The sequence below is a fragment of the Neovison vison genome, chromosome 7 (assembly GCF_020171115.1).
Source record: "Neovison vison isolate M4711 chromosome 7, ASM_NN_V1, whole genome shotgun sequence".
Classification (NCBI taxonomy): domain Eukaryota; kingdom Metazoa; phylum Chordata; class Mammalia; order Carnivora; family Mustelidae; genus Neogale; species Neogale vison.
Window position 1 is genome coordinate 138252553 of NC_058097.1, and position 24377 is coordinate 138276929.

Below are 24377 nucleotides of genomic sequence, written 5' to 3' on the forward strand. Positions count from 1 at the left end.
CCTGGGTGGCTCAGTGGGTTAAGCCACTGCCTTCGGCTCAGGTCAGGATCAGGATCCCAGGGTCCTGGGATCGAGCCCCGCATCAGGCTCTCTGCTCAGCCGGGAGCCTGCTTTCTTCTCTCTCTCTCTGCCTGCCTGTCTGCCTGCTTGTGATCTCTCTCTGCCAAATAAATAAATAAAATCTTAAAAAAAAAAAAAAAGTGGTAAGGAAACTCAGAAACCATCTTGGGCCCATTATCATTTTTCTGTATACTTGGATATAGAAATATAAAGTGTACTCTCATTTTTGTCATGCAGATAAATGAACAGCTGAATACTTGGAACTTGGATTTTAAATGTCATCATGACCTTTAGAAATAACAACTGTTTTAAAAATGGACCAAAGTGTAAATAAAATGGGCAAGCAATACACTTAAGTTCCCAATGAAAATTTATAAGAAAAAGTTATTTGTGCTTTGCAGTGTTTGGTCTTAGAGAAAAGACTTCATCATTTTATATGTGATGCGGCTTTCTGGGCGCCTGACGTCTTCATAACATCTGACTGGAATTTCTTTCTCTTGAAAATGAATGGGCATTTTCTGGCTCTTCACACTCATGAGCTTCACTTGCAGGGGCCCCAGGTTTACATAATCCTATGGTGAACAGACACAGAAGAGAATAGGAGAGGTTATCCAACAAGGTATCAGTCTTAATAGTTAGGTTTCTTTTATTATAGTTGGCCTTTATCTGACAGATTTCATTGGCCTCTTAACTGCCTGAATAACATGTGAAATATGAGAGCCACTGTAAACAGAAAACCACTCAATAAGCTTGTATACCCAGTGGGGCATGGTTTCAAGAGCTCCCAAAGAGCAGGCAGCAAGCCAACAGGCTTGTCTTTCAGGGAGTTGGGTGGGGAGCACCAATTAGAGTGGGGAGATACATTCTCTCAAAGTCTTTAATTGGTAAAAGAAAAGTGTTGGATATATGTAGCCCTCTGCTGGCCAGGATATAACCACAGCAGAGTTTTCTACATTATTCAAGAACAATGGGAAGGATCTGTAAACATCACTTTGACTATAAATATTCTTATTAAGCAAATGCTCCATGAATTTTTCACTTCTCAAAGGACCACTGGGTACTGTATAAGTAAAACTGACCATATTCTGTCAAACTAACTATAGCTTAAGATATCCGCAAATGGAATTAGAAATCTCATTTACATGAAATCCCAGCCAACCCAATAGTGGGTTGAAACAGCTCAGCATGCCTCCTCTTAGAAGCCTCCTCAAGCCATATCTCTCTCTCTTGAATTCCTTCAACATTTCAGCAAACCTTTCCTGAGTTCCCACTTTGTACCAGGCCCTGTACCAAGTGCTGAGGTGCAATGATAAGGTCACAGGCTGACTGGTCAGGGAGACAGATACAGGTGCTACTTTCCTCATGTATATTGATTAGTGATTTACTAATCTGTCTTCTAGAATGTAACAGTTTGAGGGGAGGGCCTTCCATATAGGCATCTTTGAAACTTCATTTCTGCCTATTCTCCCCATAAATTCCCAAACATCTAACAAGTACCTGGCTTGTGTGGGGTTTTCAAGAAACATTTATTAGAATTTAGGAAAAATCACTGAATGAAAAAAGGAAGGCATTATTTTGTTCCTCAAAAATGCATATAGTTGTATTTATTTTATTTTAAAAATATGTGATTATAGAGCTACACGAAACATAAGATAGGAGAAAAACAAACTGACGGATGTCTCCAACATATTTCAGAGTCTGCTCAAGCTGTCATGACAAAGTATCATAGATGGACTGGCTTACACAGCAGACATTTAGTTCTCACAGTCTGGAGACTGGGAAATTCAAGATCAGGGTGCTACATTGGATGAGTTCTGATGAGAGTTCTCTTTCTGGCTTGCAGATGGCTGCCTTCTCACTGTGTCCTTACAAGGCACATCCTCTTCTTATAAGTCACCTTCCTATCAAACTGGGGCTCCATTTTCTTTTAACCTCATTTAACCTTAATTACCTCCTAAAGACCCTATCTGTAGATTGGGTGTGAGGGCTTCAACATATGAATATGGTGGGAGTGGGAATGGGGATGGGGGATCCAATTCAGTCCATAGCATACATAGTGCCATTTCCACCATCAAAAACCTCCATGGAAAGTAAGAAGCCCTTTCATTCAGCCAAATGGTATGTGACTTTGGAATTTTGTAAACAATGGTGCACTAGCCTGAGGTCATGATAACATACCAAGTGTCATGATTTCAAAACCCCCATGGGGGTATTTGAATGCCATAGAGACTAGAACTTTAGTCTTTGTCACTTGATGTTAGCAGGACTGAGATGTATTCAGCTAAAATGGTTTTTGTTGATTTTTTCAGTTTCTTCTGCTTTCATACAGCACTCATTCTCCAACCAGACTTTAAGTTCTAGGAGAATTTTTAAAGTTATTGGTAGTACCAAGAAGGAAAATGACAAGGGATAGATATGGGAGTAATTGGAATGTACCAAAAAGGCTTTAAAAGTAAAAAGCTTTGATACTCCAGTTTTCACCTAATATAGTATATGTGGCAGTCTATACTTTCCAAAGATGGCCATACCAATAGATATCCTATCCCACATGCTGTTCTTAGAGTGTGGTGCTCCTTCCTCTTTCCAGATGCAGGAGCTACATTCCCTCCCTTTGGGTGGAACTTTGTAACTACATCAACGACTAGAATATGAGAAAAGAGATGGTATATGATTTCCAAATCTAAGTCTTATAAAATATTGCAGCTTTCACCTTGGTCTCTGGTATTGCTTGTTCTCAGAGAAGGCAGACACCATAATAGAAACAATAAGGGCACCCTGTGGAGAGCCCATGTGAAGAACAGAGACTCCCAGCTTAGCCAGCATTCACTTGCCAGCCATACAAGTGAGCCACCCTGGAAGTGGATCCTCCTGCCCCAGTCAAGCCTTCAGATTACCTCGTCACCCCCGCTGACATAGGACTGCAACTGCCTGAGGGCCCAAGTGAGAACTGTCCACTGGAGCCCTTCCCAAATTCCTAACCAACAGAAGCCATGAAAGAGAATAAATGACAGTTGTTACAAGCTACTAAGTTTGGAGGTAATTTGTTATATAGCATTAGATAACTTACATGGTATACAAGGAATGAACCCCTGTTAATGAATGTATGTAGCAAATTGCACAAGAGTAGAAGTGAAAATTCCATCTAGTGAGAGATATGAATGGTGGGCCAACTTTACTAATAAGTTAGTTTAAATAGAATTTTTCAATATCCATGTTTTAAGTTAATTTTCTCAATAAAATGACATGTACTCAAAAGTACGTGAGTACTCTCAGTACTTAAAAATTTTTTTCATGAATCTTACCTTGAAATCCTTCTCATCCTCATATAGTAAGTATTTAATATCAGAGGGACCAAACTCTATACATGAGCTGTTTTCTTCATCTGTCTGCCCTTGCTTGGCATATCTGATACCATCCTCATGACTGAGATACAAAGCACTGTCCTCTGCTGATGAGCTCATGAGGTCTCTACCTTTTACTTCTGAAGGTTGCAATTTTTGGATGAATACAAAGAAATTGGTTATTTGGGGATCGAGAAAAATGAAAGTACAATATACACTTTCTCACACTTTTAATTTGAAAGAGCTTTGAAAAATATAGAATCTATGTATTACGGTGAGAGTGAGTCCCATGTTTAGAATCTCTAAGTTGTATGCCTCTCTGTTAGCTGTTAGGTTTTGGTAATCATATGGTAACTTACATCATATGGTAACTTATGTGCGTGCTGGTATTTTGGTTGGTTGACTAAACAGGAACCAAAAACACACCAGTGTAGATAGCACCCCATCCCTCTCCACGAGTATTTAATGTAATTCTCTGAAACATAGTGACTTTAATTTGAAAACAGGACTAGAGAACGCTGCAAGAAGAGAAATATGGAGAAGCTGGCATGTATTTATTCCCTCAATAGCTCTTGGGTATGAGGTACCTGTCTATAATAGATGCTCAATAAGTATTTGTTAATTTAAAAAAAAACCCTATCACCATTACAATAAAATAATACCCCCATATATTTCTGGCAACTCCAAAGGCGCTTTAGGTGGAGCTTTCAGTCCAGCAGCTTGAGTAAGATATAGTTGCCTAAAAAGAACAAATGAGAAAAACAGCCTGTCAGTCAGCAAATATTACACCATCTGCTCACTGGTGTCTTTCTCTCTGGTAGGTGTTGGAGACACATAGATGAAAAATGAGACAGATATAGTTTATACCTTTGAGGTCCATGAGGCCCAGTGGGGTACAGAGAGGCCTACAGTATTTTAGGGTGATTGTCTTTACCCTGATGAGTGAGTAGGTGAGTGTGACAAATGCTGTGGGACAGAAGCAACACCTGATGGAGATTTTAGGAGTCAGGACAAGTTTCCAGGCACAGACGGTACCTGCACTGAGTCTTGAAGAACCAGGGACTGTTTGCCAGGGAAGGGCTTGGGGTGAGGAAGGGCATCGCATCATAAGGGAATAACACACTTAATGTCCTGGGAATGAAAGTGAGCACGACACCTGTTAGGGTGCTATTGTAGTTATCCAGGTGAGGGACAACTGGGGCTTGAATGGATGGTTTTAAAATGAAGAGAAAAAGAGAAAGACAGTGAGCAGCAGGAATCCCAGATGACATGGAGGCTCCGGCTGACACCGAGTGGCAGGTGATGTGTACGTCCACCAACGCAGATCTCGGTGCACATGTGTAAGCCTGTGCTCTGCTTTCCAGCACCCACTGAACTTTCTTTTTTTTTTTTTCCTAAAGATTTTATTTATTTATTTGACAGAGATCACAAGCAGGCAGAGAGGCAGGCAGAGAGAGAGAAGCAGGCTCCCTGCTGAGCAAAGAGCCTGACATGGGGCTCGATCCCAGAACCCTGAGATCATGACCCGAGCTGAAGGCAGTGGCTTAACCCACTGAGCCACCCAGGCGCCCCCCACTGAAGTTTCAACCAGAGTATATGATGTCTTGAAAGCTCCTGATAGCTTTGCCTGAAGACAGTGTGAATCGGACTCTTGCAGATATTCAAACCAGCCCCCATGCTTACCAGCACAGTAATCAGAGTGAAGCCCCTGGATTATAGGTTGTCAATTATTTAAAGAACATGAGTAAAGTGTTATTCAAAATGCGTAAGTCTCCAGCAAATAATATAACTGCATACAATATTTATGTTTGTAAAGGCTTTTTAAGGTTCAGCTCAGTAAAGGTCACTTTCACATGTAGCTCTGGTCTGCAGGTAGACATGTCTGAGGTCTTAGAATTCTCTTCTTTCCTGGTTTTCCCATTTTGAATCATTATGATCGTACTAAATGTCTTAAACATTTAGATGTGGATTCTCTCATAACCATTAATTCATTGTCACTTGTATCACCATAGTGCACCAACACTTGATAATATGGGAAATACTTAAAGAATGTTATTATATGGGATGCCTGGGTGGCTCAGTTGGTTAAGCCGCTGCCTTTGGCTCAGGTCATGATTCCAGCGTCCTGGGATCAAGTCCCACATCGGGCTCCTTGCTCAGCGGGAGCCTGCTTCTCCATCTGCCTCTGCCTGCCACTCTGTCTGCCTGTGCTCACTCTGACAAATAAATAAAATATTTAAAAAAAAAGAATGTTATTATATGAAGTTAGTGTTAGATTTGTAAGTATTGGTCCACTTAGCCTCAGTTCTGTGGTGCTGGGGTCCCTGGGCAGTCACCTGTGGTGGACGTTCGCCTCATCTCATGTGTCTAGCAGATACTATGACATTCTATGTGAGTTGTGAAGGAGGAAGTCTGGGGAGCATTGGATGGGAAAGGTAGTAACTCTATTAGCTAAAATACCCCCATTCTTGAGCCAAATAGGAAAACACTTTTTGTATGTCCTTTGGGCATAGTTTGTGTGTATTTCTCACCCTCCTCGTATATGACAAGACTGAGTTGCCATAAAATATGCAATATGTATTATATTTCTTTGACTTGAAAATGGCTTATAGTAAAAGTTGCTGAATACACTCAAAAGCTATCCTGGAGAAGTAGTGGAACAGATAATTGAGGGTTAACACGTTTCTGTTCCTTTATGCAGATCTTTCTAAAATATCCTAAACACTTGCCCCCAAGGAATTTATAATCTAGCAAGGTAGCAGCCATTAAATAAGTAATCACAAGTGTGATAAATGCAGGTCATGAAGGAAAAGATTAGGGTGCCATGGAAGCATGTACCAGGGCTCCTAACCGGGTTCTCCTACACATTGCCCATGCTTTCTTTTTGCTTGGTCAGATTTTGAACGCATCTCTCCCAACTCAGAAGCCAGACTAAACACTCAGGTCTCTCACTAAAGAAAACCAAGCCACAAGGCACTGATGAACACTGTCAGTTTTATTGAGGACTTTTGTGGGGCTAGGGGGTTAAATTGGGTAGAGTTAAGTTGCACCTGACAAAGTTAAGTTGCAAACAACTTCATGAAAATCTCCATTAAAAGTTGCTCATCTCCCTGCCCATCACAACCCAGTTCTCTCTGGCCAGTGAAAGAATTCCCCTTTGTATAACTAGCCATTCCCTTCCGTGGCAGCACCAAATCAGATAGAGAAGACTGAGCGGACCAAAGCAGCAAATGGGGCTGGCAGTTTGGAGGGTAGCTCCTTTCTAAGATTGGGCCTGCTGAGAAAAGAAGGAAAGACAACAGCGGAGGCAGGGAAAGTGCCAGCCGTGGCTGCAGAGATGGACAGGAGCAGCAGGATGGACAGGAGCGTGGAGCTGGAGACCTGATCAAAGAGGAGGGGGCTGACAAGAGTGTGTCGCTTACTGGGGGGACGCTAAGGCCCACACCCCCTAGGACTCCTTGAGGGCATCAGCTCAAGAGACTGGGAATTCAGGAGTCCAGTAAACAGTCGACTGCCCGCCATGTCTGCACAGGTGTCTACCTCTCCAGGGCACCGCGCGGACTTTGTGTAAGGGAACAGGTGGCCGGCCCCTTCTCTATACTACCCCGCCAGGCTTCAGCCTGTAACGCAACTACATGATTCCTGTTTCTCCATGCTTGTATCCCGCTGCCCATCCCTTAGCCCAGCAAACGAAAGCCCACAATACCTGTAGCCACCCTGCTTGGAACACATCGGGAAGTTTGTGAACAAGAAATCCTCTATTATGTCACAAACAGTCTTTTTTCATGCCATGCAAACCACAAGAACTACTCGGGTAGGAACTTTTTTGTGGCCCTTTCACCATGTTTAGTTTCTCAGCTTTAACTCCTGGACCAAGACATTTGTCTCCCATCGTCCACATGCACACCCTGCATCGGTGTGATTTGTTTCCCCTCTCTTCCTAAACATGCTGCTCTTCGGAGTATCAATTGTTTCTGACAACTTGCCCAAATCATCACCACCACTCTGAATTTGAATTCCATATTCCAGGATCCCAGTTTTCCTCAAGACTGGTGTGTTAAGAATTCTTTTGTCAGGGGCGCCTGGGTGGCTCAGTGGGTTAAGCCTCTGCCTTCGGCTCGGGTCATGATCTCAGGGTCCTGGGGTTGAGCCCCACATCAGGCTCTCTGCTCAGCGGGGAGCCTGCTTCCCTTCCTCTCTCGCCTGCCTCTCTGCCTACTTGTGATCTCTGTCAAATAAATAAATAAAATCTTTAAAAAAAAAAAAAAAGAATTCTTTTGTCAGTTCAGAAAAAGAGAGAGCCTAAAATACACATTTGGTTTCTCTTGCTCAGGAATAAATGTGACTTGGAATGCAAGGCTATTTTCTCTGCCTGGAAGGTAGCTTGACTCTTCCACTATCAAAGGAAACAATGTTACAGTCCACAAGGTAACCCTAAGGACAGAAGACCTCCAGGAAGCTACAGCAAAGCTGATCACACCTCGGTCTATCTTCTGCTGCACAGGTATGCTTTTATTTTTATGCCCATTTTCCCTGCTGACCTGGAGGCTTTTGAAGGTCAGCAGTTGTGATGTTCCTGGTTAAGTGTTTGCTGTTAAGATTACAGTGCATTGTTAAAAGAAGCAAGCCAAAGTTAGCATGTACCCACAGCTGGTTGTAATAATCTTTCACCTTCACTGTGGCCATTTCATGAGTGCCTTTCTTTGCAGCTATTGCCATCCAGCTAGAGCATTAAAAAATTATATCATCTTTTAAAAATAACAACTTACTTACACATACAAATGTTTGCAAGCTACTTTCTAGATATGCTAATGACTTTCACCTGGGTATTTTGAGATCCACAAGTCTACAGTTGAATAGTTGATCAATAAGCACCAAATTTTCTTCTTCCAGTTCATGAATAATGTTTTCCAATTTTTCAACTTCCTTCTTGTGGTTTGCAATCTGTTCTCAGAAGAGAATGGATGGATGTTGGTACTTGTTCACTTAGTTCAACATGGTCTTCTGTAAAATACTCAATTCCTAAAAGCCCATTTGTCTGAGGGGAAGATCTATCCTGTATTATTTATCACTGGGTTTGCTTTGTCCTTCCTCTCTAAGAATTGTTGGGTGGGTCTCTTTTCTGGATTGTTTGCAGAACTTGTTTACATGGTTAGGCAGTTACTAGTGAATGGCAGGAGTTGTCTTTTCCTACTCTTCAGAAACCCTGGTGCGTTCTATGTGCTGGAGGTAGAGATGAACATGAAAATAAGACTAATTAACTTATCGTTGTTCTTAAATGGGGGAAGATGGTGATAAAAACAAAAAGCAGGGTGATCAAACCATAACAGAAGATGCTCAGCTATGGTGGGAGTTTCACTCTAGGTCTGGGGTAGGGGGTAGGGGACAATTAATAGAGGAAATGACATCTAATCTGGATCTTGAAGACCAAGTCGGGATTCTTCAGACAACAAAAGAAGGTACACTCTAGGCAGAACAAACCACATGTTAGGCAGTTACTTTGGTTTTGGATAGATACAAAATGGATGTGGGGAGTAGGAGAGAAACTGGACAATTAGGGAAATAATGCTAAAGGTTTTTTTGTTTTGTTTTGTTTTGTTTTTTGCAGGTGATGGAAGGTCATAGGTAGACATAGGTTTCATGTTTACTAAAGAAATATGACTAAATTAATTAAATATGAACAGAATTTGCTGCTTCTTTTGATGGAATTCCCATCAATCTTTAAGAAGGATATTTTGGAAACTTTGTCTAAAGACTTAGACAGTGGGAAAGATATATAGGATGTTACTAGGCTCACCTCTCTGCCTGCCTCATGTAGCATGAGCTATACAGGTGCTGCATTGAGAGGTGCTCATGGAGATAGGTCAGGACAATAGGAGAATTAGAAGAGTATAGAAAAGGGGCACCTGGGTAGCTCAGTCAGTTAAGCAACTGACTCTTGGTTTCAGCTCAAGTCATGATCTTAGGGTCGTGAGATCAAGCCCCATGTGTTGGGGCTCAGTGGAGAGCCTGCTTGAGATTCTCTCTCTCCCTCTTCCTATGCCCCTCCCCCCAAGCATGCTTTCTCTCTAAAATAAATAATAAATGTTTTTAAAAAAAGACTATAAAAGAGAAAGTGATATGCCGATGGGAATAATGGAGATAAACTGGAAAAAGTATCTCAAGGGAATATGATGAAACAAAAAAGATTCAGGGGTTTAGATTCAGTATCTCTTGTTAGGTGTTGCCAAGAGCGTAGCTGAGATGAGTACTTAGATAACTAACATTTTTGACTTGTACTTGAAATTTATTTATTGCATTTTGGAATCTGAAAACATTCTGTATATTACTACATGCATATCTCTCATGTAAGTCATGTATTAAATGCTTAAATTCCTACTATGGGCAAGGTTCTGTGTGAGACATTGAAGGATGCAAAAGTGAATGAGGCATGGAAAGAGTTTCCCTCAAAGAGGCTTACAATCCGGTGAACAAATACACGAATAACAGTAATATAAAGCAATACTAGTGCCATAAAAAGGCTCAAATATTGCTGGAGGTTTATAGTTAGAAAGAAAAGCATATATTATTTACCTGCCTTAAAGTATTTAGTAAACCATTTTAAGTCCATAATACTAAATTATAGAAAGCTTTTAGGGATTGGTGCTTTAGCATCTCGTGCATTGGGAGATCATCAGCTTGATTATGGGCTTGAATGCCTTAAGGAAAAGTTAATAATTTTAAAATGTCAAAGAATGAGGAAAATTATATTTAGAGTTTGTAAACAGAAGGAATTGATAGGACATTTGGAAATGTTTGACCCAAGGGCTTGGCATGCTTGGAAGGCAGCACACACAGTTCTTGGTCTCCTTCCAAAACTGAGAAGGAAGAGGTCCTTTTTGGGGAGTTAAGTCCGATCTTCCAAGCTAAGGATATCTTGTGGCATCACTGACCCTTTGGACTACTAAGGTTCCCAACAATCACTGTTTCCAGTCTTTTGAAATATTAGGGAAATGAAAACTACTTCCTTTTTATTGCCATATAAATACCTTTACATTAGGTATTTATTTACATTAGGGTAAGAAAGTTAAAAGGAGGAAGAAGAAGACTGCTTTTCTCTCCCTATCTGGGCTTCTCCCTAGATACCCAGAAATGTACTTAAGAGATTGAGAAAGATAATTTAAACTATTATAAGTTAGAGACTTAGGATCCTGAATTAAATGTGTGCTCTTGAAAATCTCCCCTGCAAGATGCAAGTTAGCTTCATGCCTTCTCACACTTGAAACTCTGATTGCTAACCTCTTTGAATCCCTTCGTCTAGTTTTATTGGCTTTCTGTTTGTTGAGAGAATCTAAGTCATTTGGAAATTTCAGTTTTCTTCCCTTCCTTAATTATCATGCTAAATAAAACCAGATAATGTAAGTCATGCATAGGACACTACATATCCTTTCCACAGATACAAGTTTTTGGTTATTGGTGAAAGATAGTTAAATAGAGAAATGCTTTCAGGACTTCCATTATTATTTTTTTTGCACTGTATTTTAGTACCTTTAATGACATATTTTTCCTGCAGGAGTTCCATTATTGAATATCCCTTGTTAATCATTCTAAACCTCTCTCAAAGAAATTAATTGACATACATTATTCTATTTCTGGGCAATTTTCAATTCTTGTGATAATACTTATAGCCAGGGATGGTATTTTTTTTTAAGAAAATTTTTTTAAAGATTTTATTTATTTATTTGACAGACAGAGATCACAAGTAGGCAGAGGCAGGCAGAGAAAGAGGAGGAAGCAGGCTCCCTGCTGTGCAGAGAGCCTGATGTGGGGCTCAATGCCAAGATGCTGAGATCATGACCTGAGTTGAAGGCAGAGACTTTAATCCATTGAGCCACCCAGGTGCACCCAGGGATGGTATTAATTAATTTTATGAGTAAATTTAATAATGCTAAAATAAGTATTTATTGAAATAAGGAGAAATTAAGTCTATTAAATTTCCTTAAAATGATTTGTCCTTTATTACTAAGCTCTTTTGCTCATGATTTAATTAAACTTGACATTTTTCCTGTCTTTTATTTCTACTGAGTCATGAGAAATAAAAAATAAAATGAAACAAAATATCATTTGTGGCTTTAGTAAGAAGGATCAAAACACCAAAAAAACCTCTTTCTTATCAGTCAGATATAAATTTTTACAGGTATTCTCTCTGAACCTAATATCTATGACATAAGATTTAAGATTTGAATTATTAAATTATTATTAATTAGGATTATGCTGTTATATTCAATAAAAGTATCAAGATTAAACTGCTCCCTAATATTCTTTAACTGTTAGGCTCACCTTGAGTTTTTGGGTTTTTTAAAAAGATTTTATTTATTTACTGTGTTGTGCCCAAATTCCAAGACCCCCCAAAGACGACCACCAGAGTCCAGAGTCAAAGCCAAACAGCAAGGGTGGTTTATTACCAGTTGGAACCCAGACCTCCGCGCACTCGTTGCCGGTGATGCTAAGAGGTCCTGAGCTCAGGATCACAGCACTTTTTATACACTATTTGGGGAGGCAGGGACTTAGCATACATCATAGTATCTCGTAACAAATCACTACATACCGCGGGAAAATCAAACGGCAACTCTATAATATGACTACATTGCACATCTATAATGTGCGCTCCAGAGCGGGAAAAGGCTGGGAATAGATTATTGGTTAGGTCAAAGGGCTGTCATTCTTTAAACTGCTTAGTTGGTGCTGCTAGGGTACGTGCCCCCTCAGGATTGGCGGGGTCTCCCTGTCAAGCCGCGGGGAGCCAGTTGGTTATTATCTCCCGTACCCAAAGCTGGGTGGGGAGTCCGGGGGCAGTCACTTTGTCATGTCCAATTCTGGGTGGGGGTTTCTCTGGCGCCAGATGGCTGTTACCTCTCGGCCCAGAGCCGGGTGGGGGTCCGGGAGCGGCCACTCTGCTAGGTTCGAATCTGGGCGGGGGCTGTGTGGTTACAGAGGGCCTATAGAAAGTCTGCTGGTATTTTTCCATCTCCTCCTGGGTTAGCAAGCGAAGGTACAGAAGCAGAAATAGCCGTAATGTTTATAATTTAGGCATCTCAACTGGAGAGAGAAAGAGAGGCATATGCACAAGAGCAGGGGGAGGAGCAGAGAGAGTGGGAGAAGTAGGTTCCCCACTAAGTAAAAAGCCCAACACAAGGGCCTTCATCCCAGGACCCTGGGATCATGACCTCAGCTGAAGGCAGATGCTTAACCAACTGAGCCGCCCAGGCACCCATTCACCTTGCGTTTTAAAAATCAATATTCATTTTTTGAAACGGGGGATTCATCTTGATTCATTTTGGAAGTAGTTTGGACTCCTGTTTACCATGACTTTACAAGGGCAGCTTAAAGGTAATAGTTGCTATCATAGAAAGCACATTAATTTTTAAATCACTTGTTTCCCAGATTCACCAATTCTATTCAGCCAAATAGGGGGCAAGGAAAAGAGAAGAGAAGGTGATAGTGACATTTTTACTTCAGGTATCTGAGCAGATGGTGAAAAAGGAGATGTAAGAAGTGAAGATTTAAAGAGAAATTTAACGAATCCTGCTTTAGTTATGTTGAGTACCTTTGGGACATCCATGTGGAAATATTTGGCAGGCAAATAAAGATACAGGTCTAGAGCTATGGACACACATGTTAGTGTTGAACACGCATATTTGAGAATCATGTACATATATATAACTTGCTAACAAGAGCTGTGTGTAGCTGAAGTGAATTCTTCCAAAAGAGAGTGACTGTTCTTTCATAGACAGTATCTGAGCACAGGTTGGTGACTACTTGTCTGGATATAAAGGGAATTTCCAAGTAGTGAGTTTTGCACATCTTCTGTAGCACCTTGTAGTATCTAGACCAAAGATTATCTACCTCTTTTATCCAATAACATGCTTTCACATCTTTACCCAAGATCTAAGCCATGTACTTGATTCATATCTCGAATGAATATATCTATACTCACAGACATGCTTTTATTCAATAACTATATATTGAATATAGATTATTTATTAGTTCTCATGGATATGCAGTGGAAAAGGCATAGCCTGCTCTCTGCAATGAAGAGATAGATGCAAAAACAGACAATTTCAACATATTTTAACAAGAGTTATGAAACAAGAGAGCACAGAGTAAAAAGTACTCAAGACTTTCTGGGGGAAATACAAAATGATTCAGAAAGAAATTAAGCATCAAAGTCTGTGCCTAAAAGAGAGTTGGGAGTTTTCCAGGTACATGAGTGTAAGGAGGGAAGACAGAGGGTCTAGTCTGTACAGAGTGAGGAACACAGGACAGTGCCTCATAACAAAGAAGGTCTAGAAGTCCTCCCATGACCACATTCAGTGAGAGTAGTTTTGCAGCGCTGGTATAGGGAGACCCAGGGAGCTGAGTCTAAGGTAGCACACTGGGCCACTAGTTCCCACATGTTCTCCAGAAAGAGGTGTGAAGAGAGTCTGATGACCAAGCTAGGATAGGATGTAGAGCCTGCAATGGGTAGGGACATCTTGACCACTGGCAAATGGCTGCAACTGTGGGTTCGGTATTGGCTGCAACATGATGTCCACAAGGCCAGAGCAGTCCATTCAGAAGTCACCAGTGCAGGGAGCAGACGAAAGCACGTCCTGTACAGACGAAAGGCAGAGGGAGCAAAGATCCAAAGGAAACCCACAGATCTGAGCCCTCTTCAGTGACATGCCCCGCAAGAGGGTATGTAAGCCCCACCTCCTTATAGAACGGGATCTGTCTTGGAGCAGAGCAGGGGGAAGTAAGGAAATCTAACCGACTGAACATTTATGCAAAGGAGACTATGTCATCCCAAAAAGGCAATTCAAAAACAGCAGGGAAGGAGGTTAGAATGATCCTTCAGCCTTCCTCCCACTACCCAGAAGGAAGTAGAGTCTTGAGGAAGACCATATCAATTTTAGGGCATAAAGAAGCTTCATACATTGGAGTATATTATATGAGTCAGGATGCCAAAAATGATTTCTGGTTGTTATTGAAATTATTGATGGTATTCATTGAGTAACAGCTTATAATAAGATTAGGATTCCACTTAAATTTTACTTTAGAAAAAAAAATTTTTTTTACTTTAGCTAGTCACAATTCTGTGCTTTTCCCATGTCTTCGGCTCATAAATTAAAGTCCTTTCCAGTTCAAAAAAATGAGAAAGAAGAAATTGTTTTTTAAAATTCCACCTACTGGGGTGCCTGGGTGGCTCAGTGGGTTAAGCTTCTGCTTTCGGCTCAGGTCATGATCTCAGGGTCCTAGGATGGAGCCCTGCATCAGGCTCTCTGCTCAGCAGGGAGCCTCATCACCCTCCCCCCTCTGCCTGCCTCTCTGCATACTTGTGATCTCTGTCTGTCAAATAAATAAATAAAATATTTAAAAATAACTAAATAAAATTAAATTCCACCTACCTCCTTTTTCAGCCAGTCATTCTCCCAGATCTCTCGGTAGCTGCCCTTGTCAATGAACCGTATGGCATTCTAAAAGAAAGTTTCTGTATTAAGGAAGACTTGCAGCAGGTGCTTCACAATGAACTTAAAATGATCATTTTACATTATGTTTTGCAATTATTTTGGAAATATATCTAAGAACTTTTGCTTCAGTTGTTCTTTATTCTCATATTATTTTTGGCTGATTCACACTGCCTGATACAGGTGATTTAGAGAACTGAACAATAGCTATCCATTCAACTGGGCTTCCATTGTGACTGAATCTGATTGACATGATGAAATCAATTTGTTAAGTGATCTGTTCCATGATTAAAGCGGGTGAAATTCAGGGACCAAATACTCTTCAAGTTTATGGTCACAGACATAATCCAACATAGAGCAAAATCATGAGTAGATTCTCTTACTACATTTTTAATCTGAAAGACTTCTGCATGTCAGTAATAAAAATATACATATTTACAAACTTAATAGCAAATAGTTTCAGGGTAACTAGACTGTCTCCTGGAGAAAATCATTTTAGATGAAGAAAACAGGAAAAGCATCACCTTGTCAGTAGTTCATAAAATGTAAATTCATTTTCAATTTTTGTTTATTTATAGTTTTCCCCAAAGGAACTTTATAATGGATGAAAGATTGCATTTATCTGTGAGGTACTTTTATATGGATACCGTGCTAGAAATTCCACATTCAGTAACCGAAGGGCATAACCAAAACAAGAGAGATTAGGAAAAATTTTATAGATCATAAACACAGACAGAAGTAATTTAAAAATATGTTAGGAATAAATTTATCTTGGTCTTTGAATTGGAAGATTCGCAATAATTTTTTTTCTTCAAATCATGCTAATTAGACTAACGGTGCACCTACATTCCTTAGGAACCAAGACCTTTTCTACTCCAGCTGCCACTGATAGCTCTGAAGTGTCCTGGAACACAGAATTGAACAGAAGCAGAATACATCTCATAACAGAAGTTAGTGGGCTAGTGGCTTCATTCACTAACAATGGAGCAGGGGTCTTCAACTTTGGGTGCATGCTAGAATCTCCTGGGCAGTTTGACAAATCCAGAAACCAAGTCAACATCTCAGGCCAATTACATGAGCATCTCTGAGGAACCAAATGAGTTAACCAAACTTCTCAGGTGACCTCCATATGCAGCCAAGGTTGCACAACAGTGGATTATCAGAAGCTAAAGTTATACTAAAATAGCCAGATAAAATGGGGAAAATTCATTCACATGTGTGGGTGTTCGGCATTAATGTAGAGAAAAGACAATGTATCAGGTAGTGATTAAGAACGATGATCTGAAGGAGACATCTGGAATTGAATCTCAATTCTGCCACTTGCTCTAGGAAAGCCACAAAAATTTCTCTGTGCCTCAGTCTTCTCATTAGCGAGTCCCTGCCTTATAGGATTGTTGAGAGACATGCATGTAAAATGCTCAGAGCAATATCTGGAACAGTCCTCATGATATATTGAATGTGTATATTTGAAATATATTTGATCTACAGATGCATTTTTAATCATCTTAACTATGTTCAGATCATTTCATTGTTGACTTCACCATTTCATCATATTCAGTCCCGAATGGGCTGAATTTTATGGGCAAATAAACTATTGGTCAGTTCTCCAGAATCCTCTATACTTGTATAAGTACGTAAAAGTCATGCAGTAGGATAGTAACTGAAAGAACAATTGAACTAACAGTTAAGCAACAAACAATAGCAACTGAAATTCAGTGAAGAACTTTAAAGAAGACCAGATGTTTATGATTTTGAAGAGGAGATACTCTAAATGAAGAGACAGTCCCTGTGGGAATCTTCGTAACCAGAGATGGTCTGGGGGCAGGGGAAGGACAGCAAAAACAAAGAGATTAGAAAACAAAATGTTGGAAATTATATCTCAAACTTTTCTTAAGATTTTATTTATTTGTCAGAGAGAGAGAGAGTGGGCATGAGCAGAGGGGTACAGCAGGAAGAGGGAGAAGCAGTCTCCCCACTGAGCAGGGTACCTGATGCGGGACTCGATCCCCGGATGCTGGGATCATGAACTGAGCTGAAGGCAGACACTTAACTGACTGAGCCGTCCAGGCACCCCTCAGACATTTTTTATATCCCCAAATTTTAAAGCTCTACAATGTAAAGTGTACTTTCTTAGGTTTGGATATATATGACAGTACTTTTTAGACAAATCATATTTCATTTTATAATGCATCCAAAACTTGTATTTAATAATTCGTTGTAGCCATTATTATTACTTAAAAATAACTGAGTAAGTTACTGAGCTCTTGTTCCTTATGAGCACTATGCTACTTAAATCATTTCATTTAATCCCCATACTCTTCTTTAAAGGTAAATAACATTATTGCCCTTTTTTTAAAATTAGGAAACTGAAGCCCAGAGAGGTCAAGGAACAAATTTAGTTTATATTCCCAGTAAGTGGTAGAACCATGATTTAAACTAAACTGCCAAACTTCAGAACTCAGGTTCTTAATCATTATAATATACCATGGGAAAAAATAGGGGAGCAACTTTTGTTTTGTTTTTAAGAAAACTGAAATATACCTGTGTGGCCCATTCCTTCTTTTGATCCAGTTGCAACAAAGTTTCTCTGATTATTTTCTTTCTAGCATCTTCCAGAGTGACTTTATAGTGTTCTTTAAAAAGAAAATTAGAAGCTTTAGCAAGGCTAGTCCTAGGTAAAACTATGCTGCTCATAAATTGTATCTTCCATGATCCTCTCTGCTCCTTTCTACACATTTTTTCCCCCAAATTCTCAGGGTACATTTTTACTGAAGCATCTAGTACCTCTTGTTAGAAAAAATGTTCCAATAATTTGCCAACACCTTAATGTGAATTAGCTTAAGATACTGTCTCTCCTAAGAATAGTTGTATTCCCAAAGGATTGTCTTTCTAAAGGGAAAATTCCCAATACTTTAGGGTAGCCATCTACCTTGCATATGACACACTTCTGATCCCATAACGGAAACATAAAGAAGATTTGATTATCTGCAGGAGAAGCATCCTGTACCTCTGACTCCATCTAACTAAATTTCCAGTATTTTTTGGCATGCGTTTCCTTGGGCAGGAAAGACAGAATGAGAAGATGGAGAGAGGAGTGAAGGGGCTGTGAAAGTCAGCCCCTCATTCTGAGTAGGGCTCAGAGCAAGAAAGGAGGACAGATATGAAGAAGTGCAGGATTCTTTATTCTCTCCAGATTTTCTTATGTCATAGTCAGGATTGAGAGAGCAAAGGATCATAAAATTTTAGGCTTCGTGATCATACCTTCAACAACTCTGTTCAAGGGAAAGTGAGATATAGTGACATTAAGGCTGCTGTAGAGAGTGGAGAGGAAGGAAACTGGTCTAACCTGACATCTGGAGAATAAGAAAATGGAAGTCCTCATGATTCTAACCCACATATACCCATCCATACAACCTCTATTCTTCTTACTCCCATTCGGAGTTATCACTTGGACATTTTAATCATTCCAGTCTCATTTCTGATAGAATTTGTTTCAATTCAGGACCTAGTCCACTAGACTAAGGGTGGCTATTTAGTTGAAACTTCTACCCAACAAAACACAACAGGCAGTCTAAGAGTTGCAATGGATCAGGAGTTTAGTTATAATGGATTTTTCACTCTTAACATCTGAAAGAAACCATCACCTGGAGCTTGATAAGATTAAATATTAATTCTTTGCTGCAAATCCTAAAAAACAGATAATCAAATATGCTCTGACTAAAGTTATAGCTGTCTCTAGTGCCATATTAACACTGACAAAGCAATAAAAATACCCAACTTGTTCCAAGTTCCATATAAAATTCTATGAACTGTTTATCTTCTGAAGAACAGAGTAACCAGCACAAGGGAGGATATAAAAATCTCATTGCTAGCTTTCGTGATTCCCATGCTGCTTTGAGAAACAACAGTTAACCATGCATTTGTTTTTTTTTTTTTTAAGATTTTATTTTATTTATTTGACAGACAGAGATCACAAGTAGGCAGAGAGGCAGGCAGAGAGAGAGAGAGGAGGAAGCAGGCTCTCCGCCAAGCGGAGAGTCCGATGCGGGGCTCGATCCCAGGACCCTGGGATCATGACCTGAGCCGAAGGCAGAGGCTTTAACCCACTGAGCCACCCAGGCGCCCCTAACCATGCATTTGTGAACACAGCCAAAGAAGCTGGGAGTATGAAACATCTCCTTCTCATAAAAGTTGGAAATGTTGCTAATGGGAGCATGGGAGACTGTGGCTTTGTGCCTTTACACTCCTGGCTGTTCAGACCCCTAATGTGGCCACTTCTCAGAAGCTGATGGCAAAGCCTCGCTGGCTGAAGCTTGCTTTGCATCGTTCTGCCTTCCCTGCTGTGTCTGGCTCCATGTTGCTTTGCTCCCCCACTGTTTTCTGGAAGTCTGTTGCCCACTTTTCACACACTTGTCGGTGTCACACGACCTCACTGTGCTGACCCCCTCCTGTGGGGAGGCTGGAGGTGGCCTCTTGTGAGTCTCTTGGAGATCACCAATGGACTCCCATTTTTACAGATGAAGAAATCAATGTTCAAAGAAGTAATGTTCTTTTTTGTAAGTGCATTTGAACTCAAATCTTAGTGTACAAAGAAATTTTAGAGATTCCTGTCCTGTGTGCCTGGTGAAGGACAAAAGTAAAAATGCTCTGTGACTCTGATATCTAATGACTTATCATTACCCCACACTTTCTGTATTGCTGGGCCTCACTAAGGTCGCCTTTCCTTTTATTGAGAGATAAAACCTTTTCCTGGATAGAATAGTGACTGAGTTTCCTCTATTCACTATCCCAACATCTCCCAACCAAAGTTCAGGGAAGCAGCTCTAGGTGCTCCCCCACCCCCACCCCCCAGAGCTCATGGATGGTCCCAAATAAGGCAGGGATGGATAGCTGACCACAGAATGGCTGACCCATGCCCCATGAGGAGGCATGGATAAAGGTCTTTGCTCATCTTCTTTAGGTAGGTGATGACACCAGCTCTTCAGAATCTGGGCTGGAGAAAACTGCAAGAACTGGTGTGTGGGAAGCAAGAAGAGAATGGGGATAGGACAGAGCAAAGCAGAGGCCGCATGAAGGGGGCACAGGCCATGAAAGATAAATGTAGAGAGGAGCCATCGCTAGAGCTACCACTGGGCTTCTGTTTCCATCTTCAGTCTTCCCATTCCTCACTGCAAGTGATATATTCAAAAAACATGACCATGGGACATCAAACAAACTTAGCTTTATCTCTTCCCTTTAAAATGCATACTGTGAGGCTAGAAACTCTCCCAACAAGATATATGGCAAATTTTTTACTTTTCTGGATCCTTTGTGATAATAAGAGTCCTTCAATCAGGGATTAATGTATCCAGTCTTTTGTAGTAATTAAAACTTTAAACTCCATTCAAAGCTGTGGCTACTCCCTTCCCAACCTGGACATACAACCATTTCCTCTAATTTGAGTTTCTGTGCCTCCTCCCTCAAGGCTGAAGAGAAGCATGGAAAGGGACAAGAAAGCTCTCACTTGGCAGAGACTGTCTCAAGCTAATGTGGCACTTTGTGGTCCTAGCTGGCACTTAAGGTTGATTCCTTTTCCATGGGAGAATTTTATACGTTCCTCAGGGGACCACCCTCCCCATTGCTAGTTATTTCACCCGTGTTTCCTTGATGCAGGGATGTACTGTCCTTGAGGCTGGCCAACAACTTGTCCTCTGGCCTCTGGCTCTCAATCTGTTGCTCCCTCCCATGCACGCAGGCTCCTATGTCTCTTTTAGGACACCATCCCCGCGCTCTAACAGGACTTTGTACTAGCTCTCTCACAGCACATTCGTAGGAGACACATGTGTGCTTTGCCATGACAAACTCTGACAGTGCAGCCTGCTGCAGACAGTATTTGTGGTCCCTGCCCCCAGTTCATGCCTTGAAACATAATCCCCCGTGTGATGATATGTGGAGATGGGGTCTTTGGGAGGTCATTAGGTCAAGAGGGGGGAACCCTCAAGAATGAGATTAGCGCACTTATAGAAGAGACTCGAAAGAGCAACCTTGTCCCTTCCACTACAGATGGCCGTCTGTGGACCAGGAGGTAGGCATTCACCAGACACCGAAACTGCTGGCATTGATCTTGAACTTCCCAGCCTGCAGAACTGTGAGAAATAAATTTCTGTTGTCTATAAAACACCCACTCAATGTATCTTGTTGTAGTAGTCTCAGAGGACTAAGACACAGGCCTCGCTCAGGCGGCAGCCGCTTGCTGCTTCCCCTTTGGCTCTGCTGTCAGAGCGATCAGACAGTCTCTTACCCCCTAGATTTCTCAGGACTAGACCTCCATGTCTCCCAAGCCACAGAGGATGCATACTGAACACCCTGAGGAATTTCCTCAAAGATTGTCCATCTTGATCTGAGGTGACGGAAGAATTACCCTTCACCTGCCCCTTTGTGGGACAGCATAGGACATAGAGCACACCAAGATCTCTTCCTAAACACTGTCCCCTAATTTCCAACAATCTTTTCTTGACCTGTCCAACTTCTTGTATAGACTGGAACTCAGTTTTCTGTCTCCTCAGCATGGCAGTCTCTCAGTTTACTCTGAAATGTGGTGTCTGTCATATTAGCACCCCAATTTAAACTGAGACTAAAAAAGTTGACTTTTAGTGTCCTGTTTCAATAACCACCTCTTTCCCTAAAATACTTGTTCCTTGCAAGTAAACTCCATGATCATGGGTGTGGGAGGAACATTCTAGAGAAATCATGGAGGAAGGGAAAAAAAACAGCAATATAATTGTAAGGCTCCAGATAAATCAATTTAAGTGTCCTGCTCTTACCCATGGTCCAATTACTGGCCCCCAGAGTATTTTCATAGTCCCCAAGCCAAGTTGCTGCTGCTACCTATATGGTTAGGAGAAATCCCTAAAACTAATGAAGATAAGAAAAGCCCATAACAGCTATTTTCCTATGACACCTAAAGTCAGCTACAGACTAAGGTTTAACCAGAAAATAATTCAATATGTAAGTGTTATTACCACCATCCCAAAGCTGAATACAGAGCATGACACTTTTCAACTCAAAGAAATCATCCAAATTTCTGATCAAGATAATGGGTTCATAATTTTATCTGAGAAGATGACTTCTTAATTTAAAATATAAAGAAATGTTGAGGGGGATTAAAAATTTTAAACTTCCCCAAATAATAAGCATTTTAAAGGTATAGTACTGGTACACAAATACATAGATCAGTGGAACAGAACAGAAAGTACAGGGAGAGACCCAAATACACATGGGAAACTAAAGTATGATAAAGTCAGCATTTCAAATCAGCAGGATTAAAATGAATTATTTGATACACAGTGTTAGGGTTAAGGTTAGGGTTACCATCTGCTAAAAAATAAAGTTGGTTTCCTACCTCATAGACACAGAAAAAAATCAAAGATGTAAATATTAAAATGACACCATAAATATTCTAGAAGAAAATATTGGACAACTTATTCATCATCAGGTATCATAAAATAAAAATCTAGTTTGGGCACTCTAAACCTTCATATGTCCCTATAAATATAGCCCATCAAAAAAGACTAATGACACTCCATATCACTCGGCATCAGGGAAATACAAATCAAAACCACAATGAGATATCACCTCACACCAGTCAGAATGGCTAAAATCAACAAGTCAGGAAATGACAGATGCTGGCGAGGAGGTGGAGAAAGGGAAACCCTCCTACACTGTTGGTGGGAATGCAAGCTGGTGCAACCACTCTGGAAAACAGCATGGAGGTTCCTCAAAATGTTGAAAATAGAACTGCCCTGTGACCCAGCAATTGCACTACTGGGAATTTACCCTAAAGATACAAACGTAGTGATCCAAAGGGGCACGTGCACCCGAATGTTTATAGCAGCAATGTCCACAATAGCCAAACTATGGAAAGAACCTAGATGTCCATCAACAGATGAATGGATCAAGAAGATGTGGTATATATACACACAATGGAATACTATGCAGCCATCAAAAGAAATGAAATCCTGCCATTTGCGACAACATGGATGGAACTAGAGCGTATCATGCTTAGCGAAATAAGTCAAGTGGAGAAAGACAACTATCATATGCTCTCCCTGATATGAGGAAGTGGTGATGCAACATGGGGGCTTAAGTGGGTAGGAGAAGAATCTATGAAACAAGATGGGATAGGGAGGGAGACAAACCATAAGTGACTCTTAATCTCACGAAACAAACTGTGGGTTTCTGGGGGGAGGGGGGTTGGGAGAAGGGGGGAGAAGAAGGACTGGTGTTGGGGGGTGGGGCGGTGGGTAGGGAGCGGAGAATCCCTGAGACCAACTGCCTTGGAGAATGAAGCTTCATTCAGTGGATGGTGTCTGCATGTTTCTATTCCTAGGTCTGGGACAATTCAACTGAGGTAGGAAGGTCCAGGGACAGGGTTATATTGAAAAGAAATTTACCTGCACCAAGCTTAAAACAACTTAACCATGCTATAAAACCAGCATCATTGTAGAGAAACACCCAAGCAAATGCTAGCTTATAGTCAGAAAGAACTAAAACACAAACACAAGACGGGAAATGGAGAGAGTGTGGAGTGTGATGGCATCAGGCGTGACGAAGCTTACCAGGACTAGTTCTGAGAACCATGAGGCCACCTATCTGTCACTGTGGCTAAGCACAATGGCTTAAAAAAAATCAGAGACCCAGAAAAAGAAAAGTCATAGAGTAGACTAAATGGAGATATCGGATGACTCAGAAGAACGCTGGCCAGGTGACAGCTGGTGACGGTGCCCCGAGTAGCGGAGGTCCTGGGAGAGTTTCTGCACTTCCTCTCTCCACCTTAGGTTCATAGCTGCTTGTGCTGATAGTAAAGAATGATCCAGGAAGTACACATTATTTTCCATCTACCAAAGGGCTGCTCTCCAAAGATTTTCTATTGAATTTGAACTAGCTTTGTTGCAACTGACCTGACATTTTCTCCGCATTTTCTTTAACTCTACTGATGTCATTCTGCAAGGAGGTAATGAGTTTAGCATGCTGTTCACTGCCTACATTCTTGTATTCTTCCCAGTATTCCTTTTCACTGAGTTTCTCAAGAAATAGTTTCTCAGCATTACTTATTTGCATGCGCATATCTGTTGAGAGAAAATCAAGGCACCATGTTGTTTCCATTGTTCTTACAGCCATGATACATTGCAATTTGATTTTATGAAGTTAAGGCCTGAAAGGTCTGCTACTAAAATGCTGTTAACTCATAAACGCAAATTTTTATCTACAGTGAGAGTGAATCTAAACTATTTCAACTATTGTTTCTCCTCATGATGCATAATCCAAGTAAAATTAAACTTCCAATTATAAAATAGATGTGTGGTTTTAGGCTGTGACAGGTAAGTTAATAGACTACCTATATGCCTAGGAATGCAGAAGCTTAAATTAATCCCATGATAGCTTGATAAGTGTACTATTTTGTACATTATATCACATAGACTTTTTATTAATAAATTGTCACTTTTCTGAC

At 40.8% G+C, this 24377-nt stretch overlaps 1 protein-coding gene across 1 annotated transcript in view; it reads right to left on the reverse strand.

Moving 5' to 3' along the window:
• Positions 1–469: 469 nt before the first annotated feature.
• CCDC83 (coiled-coil domain containing 83) overlaps positions 470–24377 on the reverse strand; it is a 41432-nt gene continuing 17524 nt past the window's right edge. The window contains exons 4-10 of the mRNA XM_044258375.1: positions 23827–23994; positions 17429–17520; positions 14828–14896; positions 8224–8345; positions 4067–4140; positions 3363–3571; positions 470–632 (exon numbers count right to left, since the gene is read on the reverse strand). Of these exons, the coding sequence (XP_044114310.1) occupies positions 471–632; positions 3363–3571; positions 4067–4140; positions 8224–8345; positions 14828–14896; positions 17429–17520; positions 23827–23994 (896 nt within the window). The 3' untranslated portion in view covers position 470. The remainder of the gene's footprint in view (positions 633–3362; positions 3572–4066; positions 4141–8223; positions 8346–14827; positions 14897–17428; positions 17521–23826; positions 23995–24377) is intronic.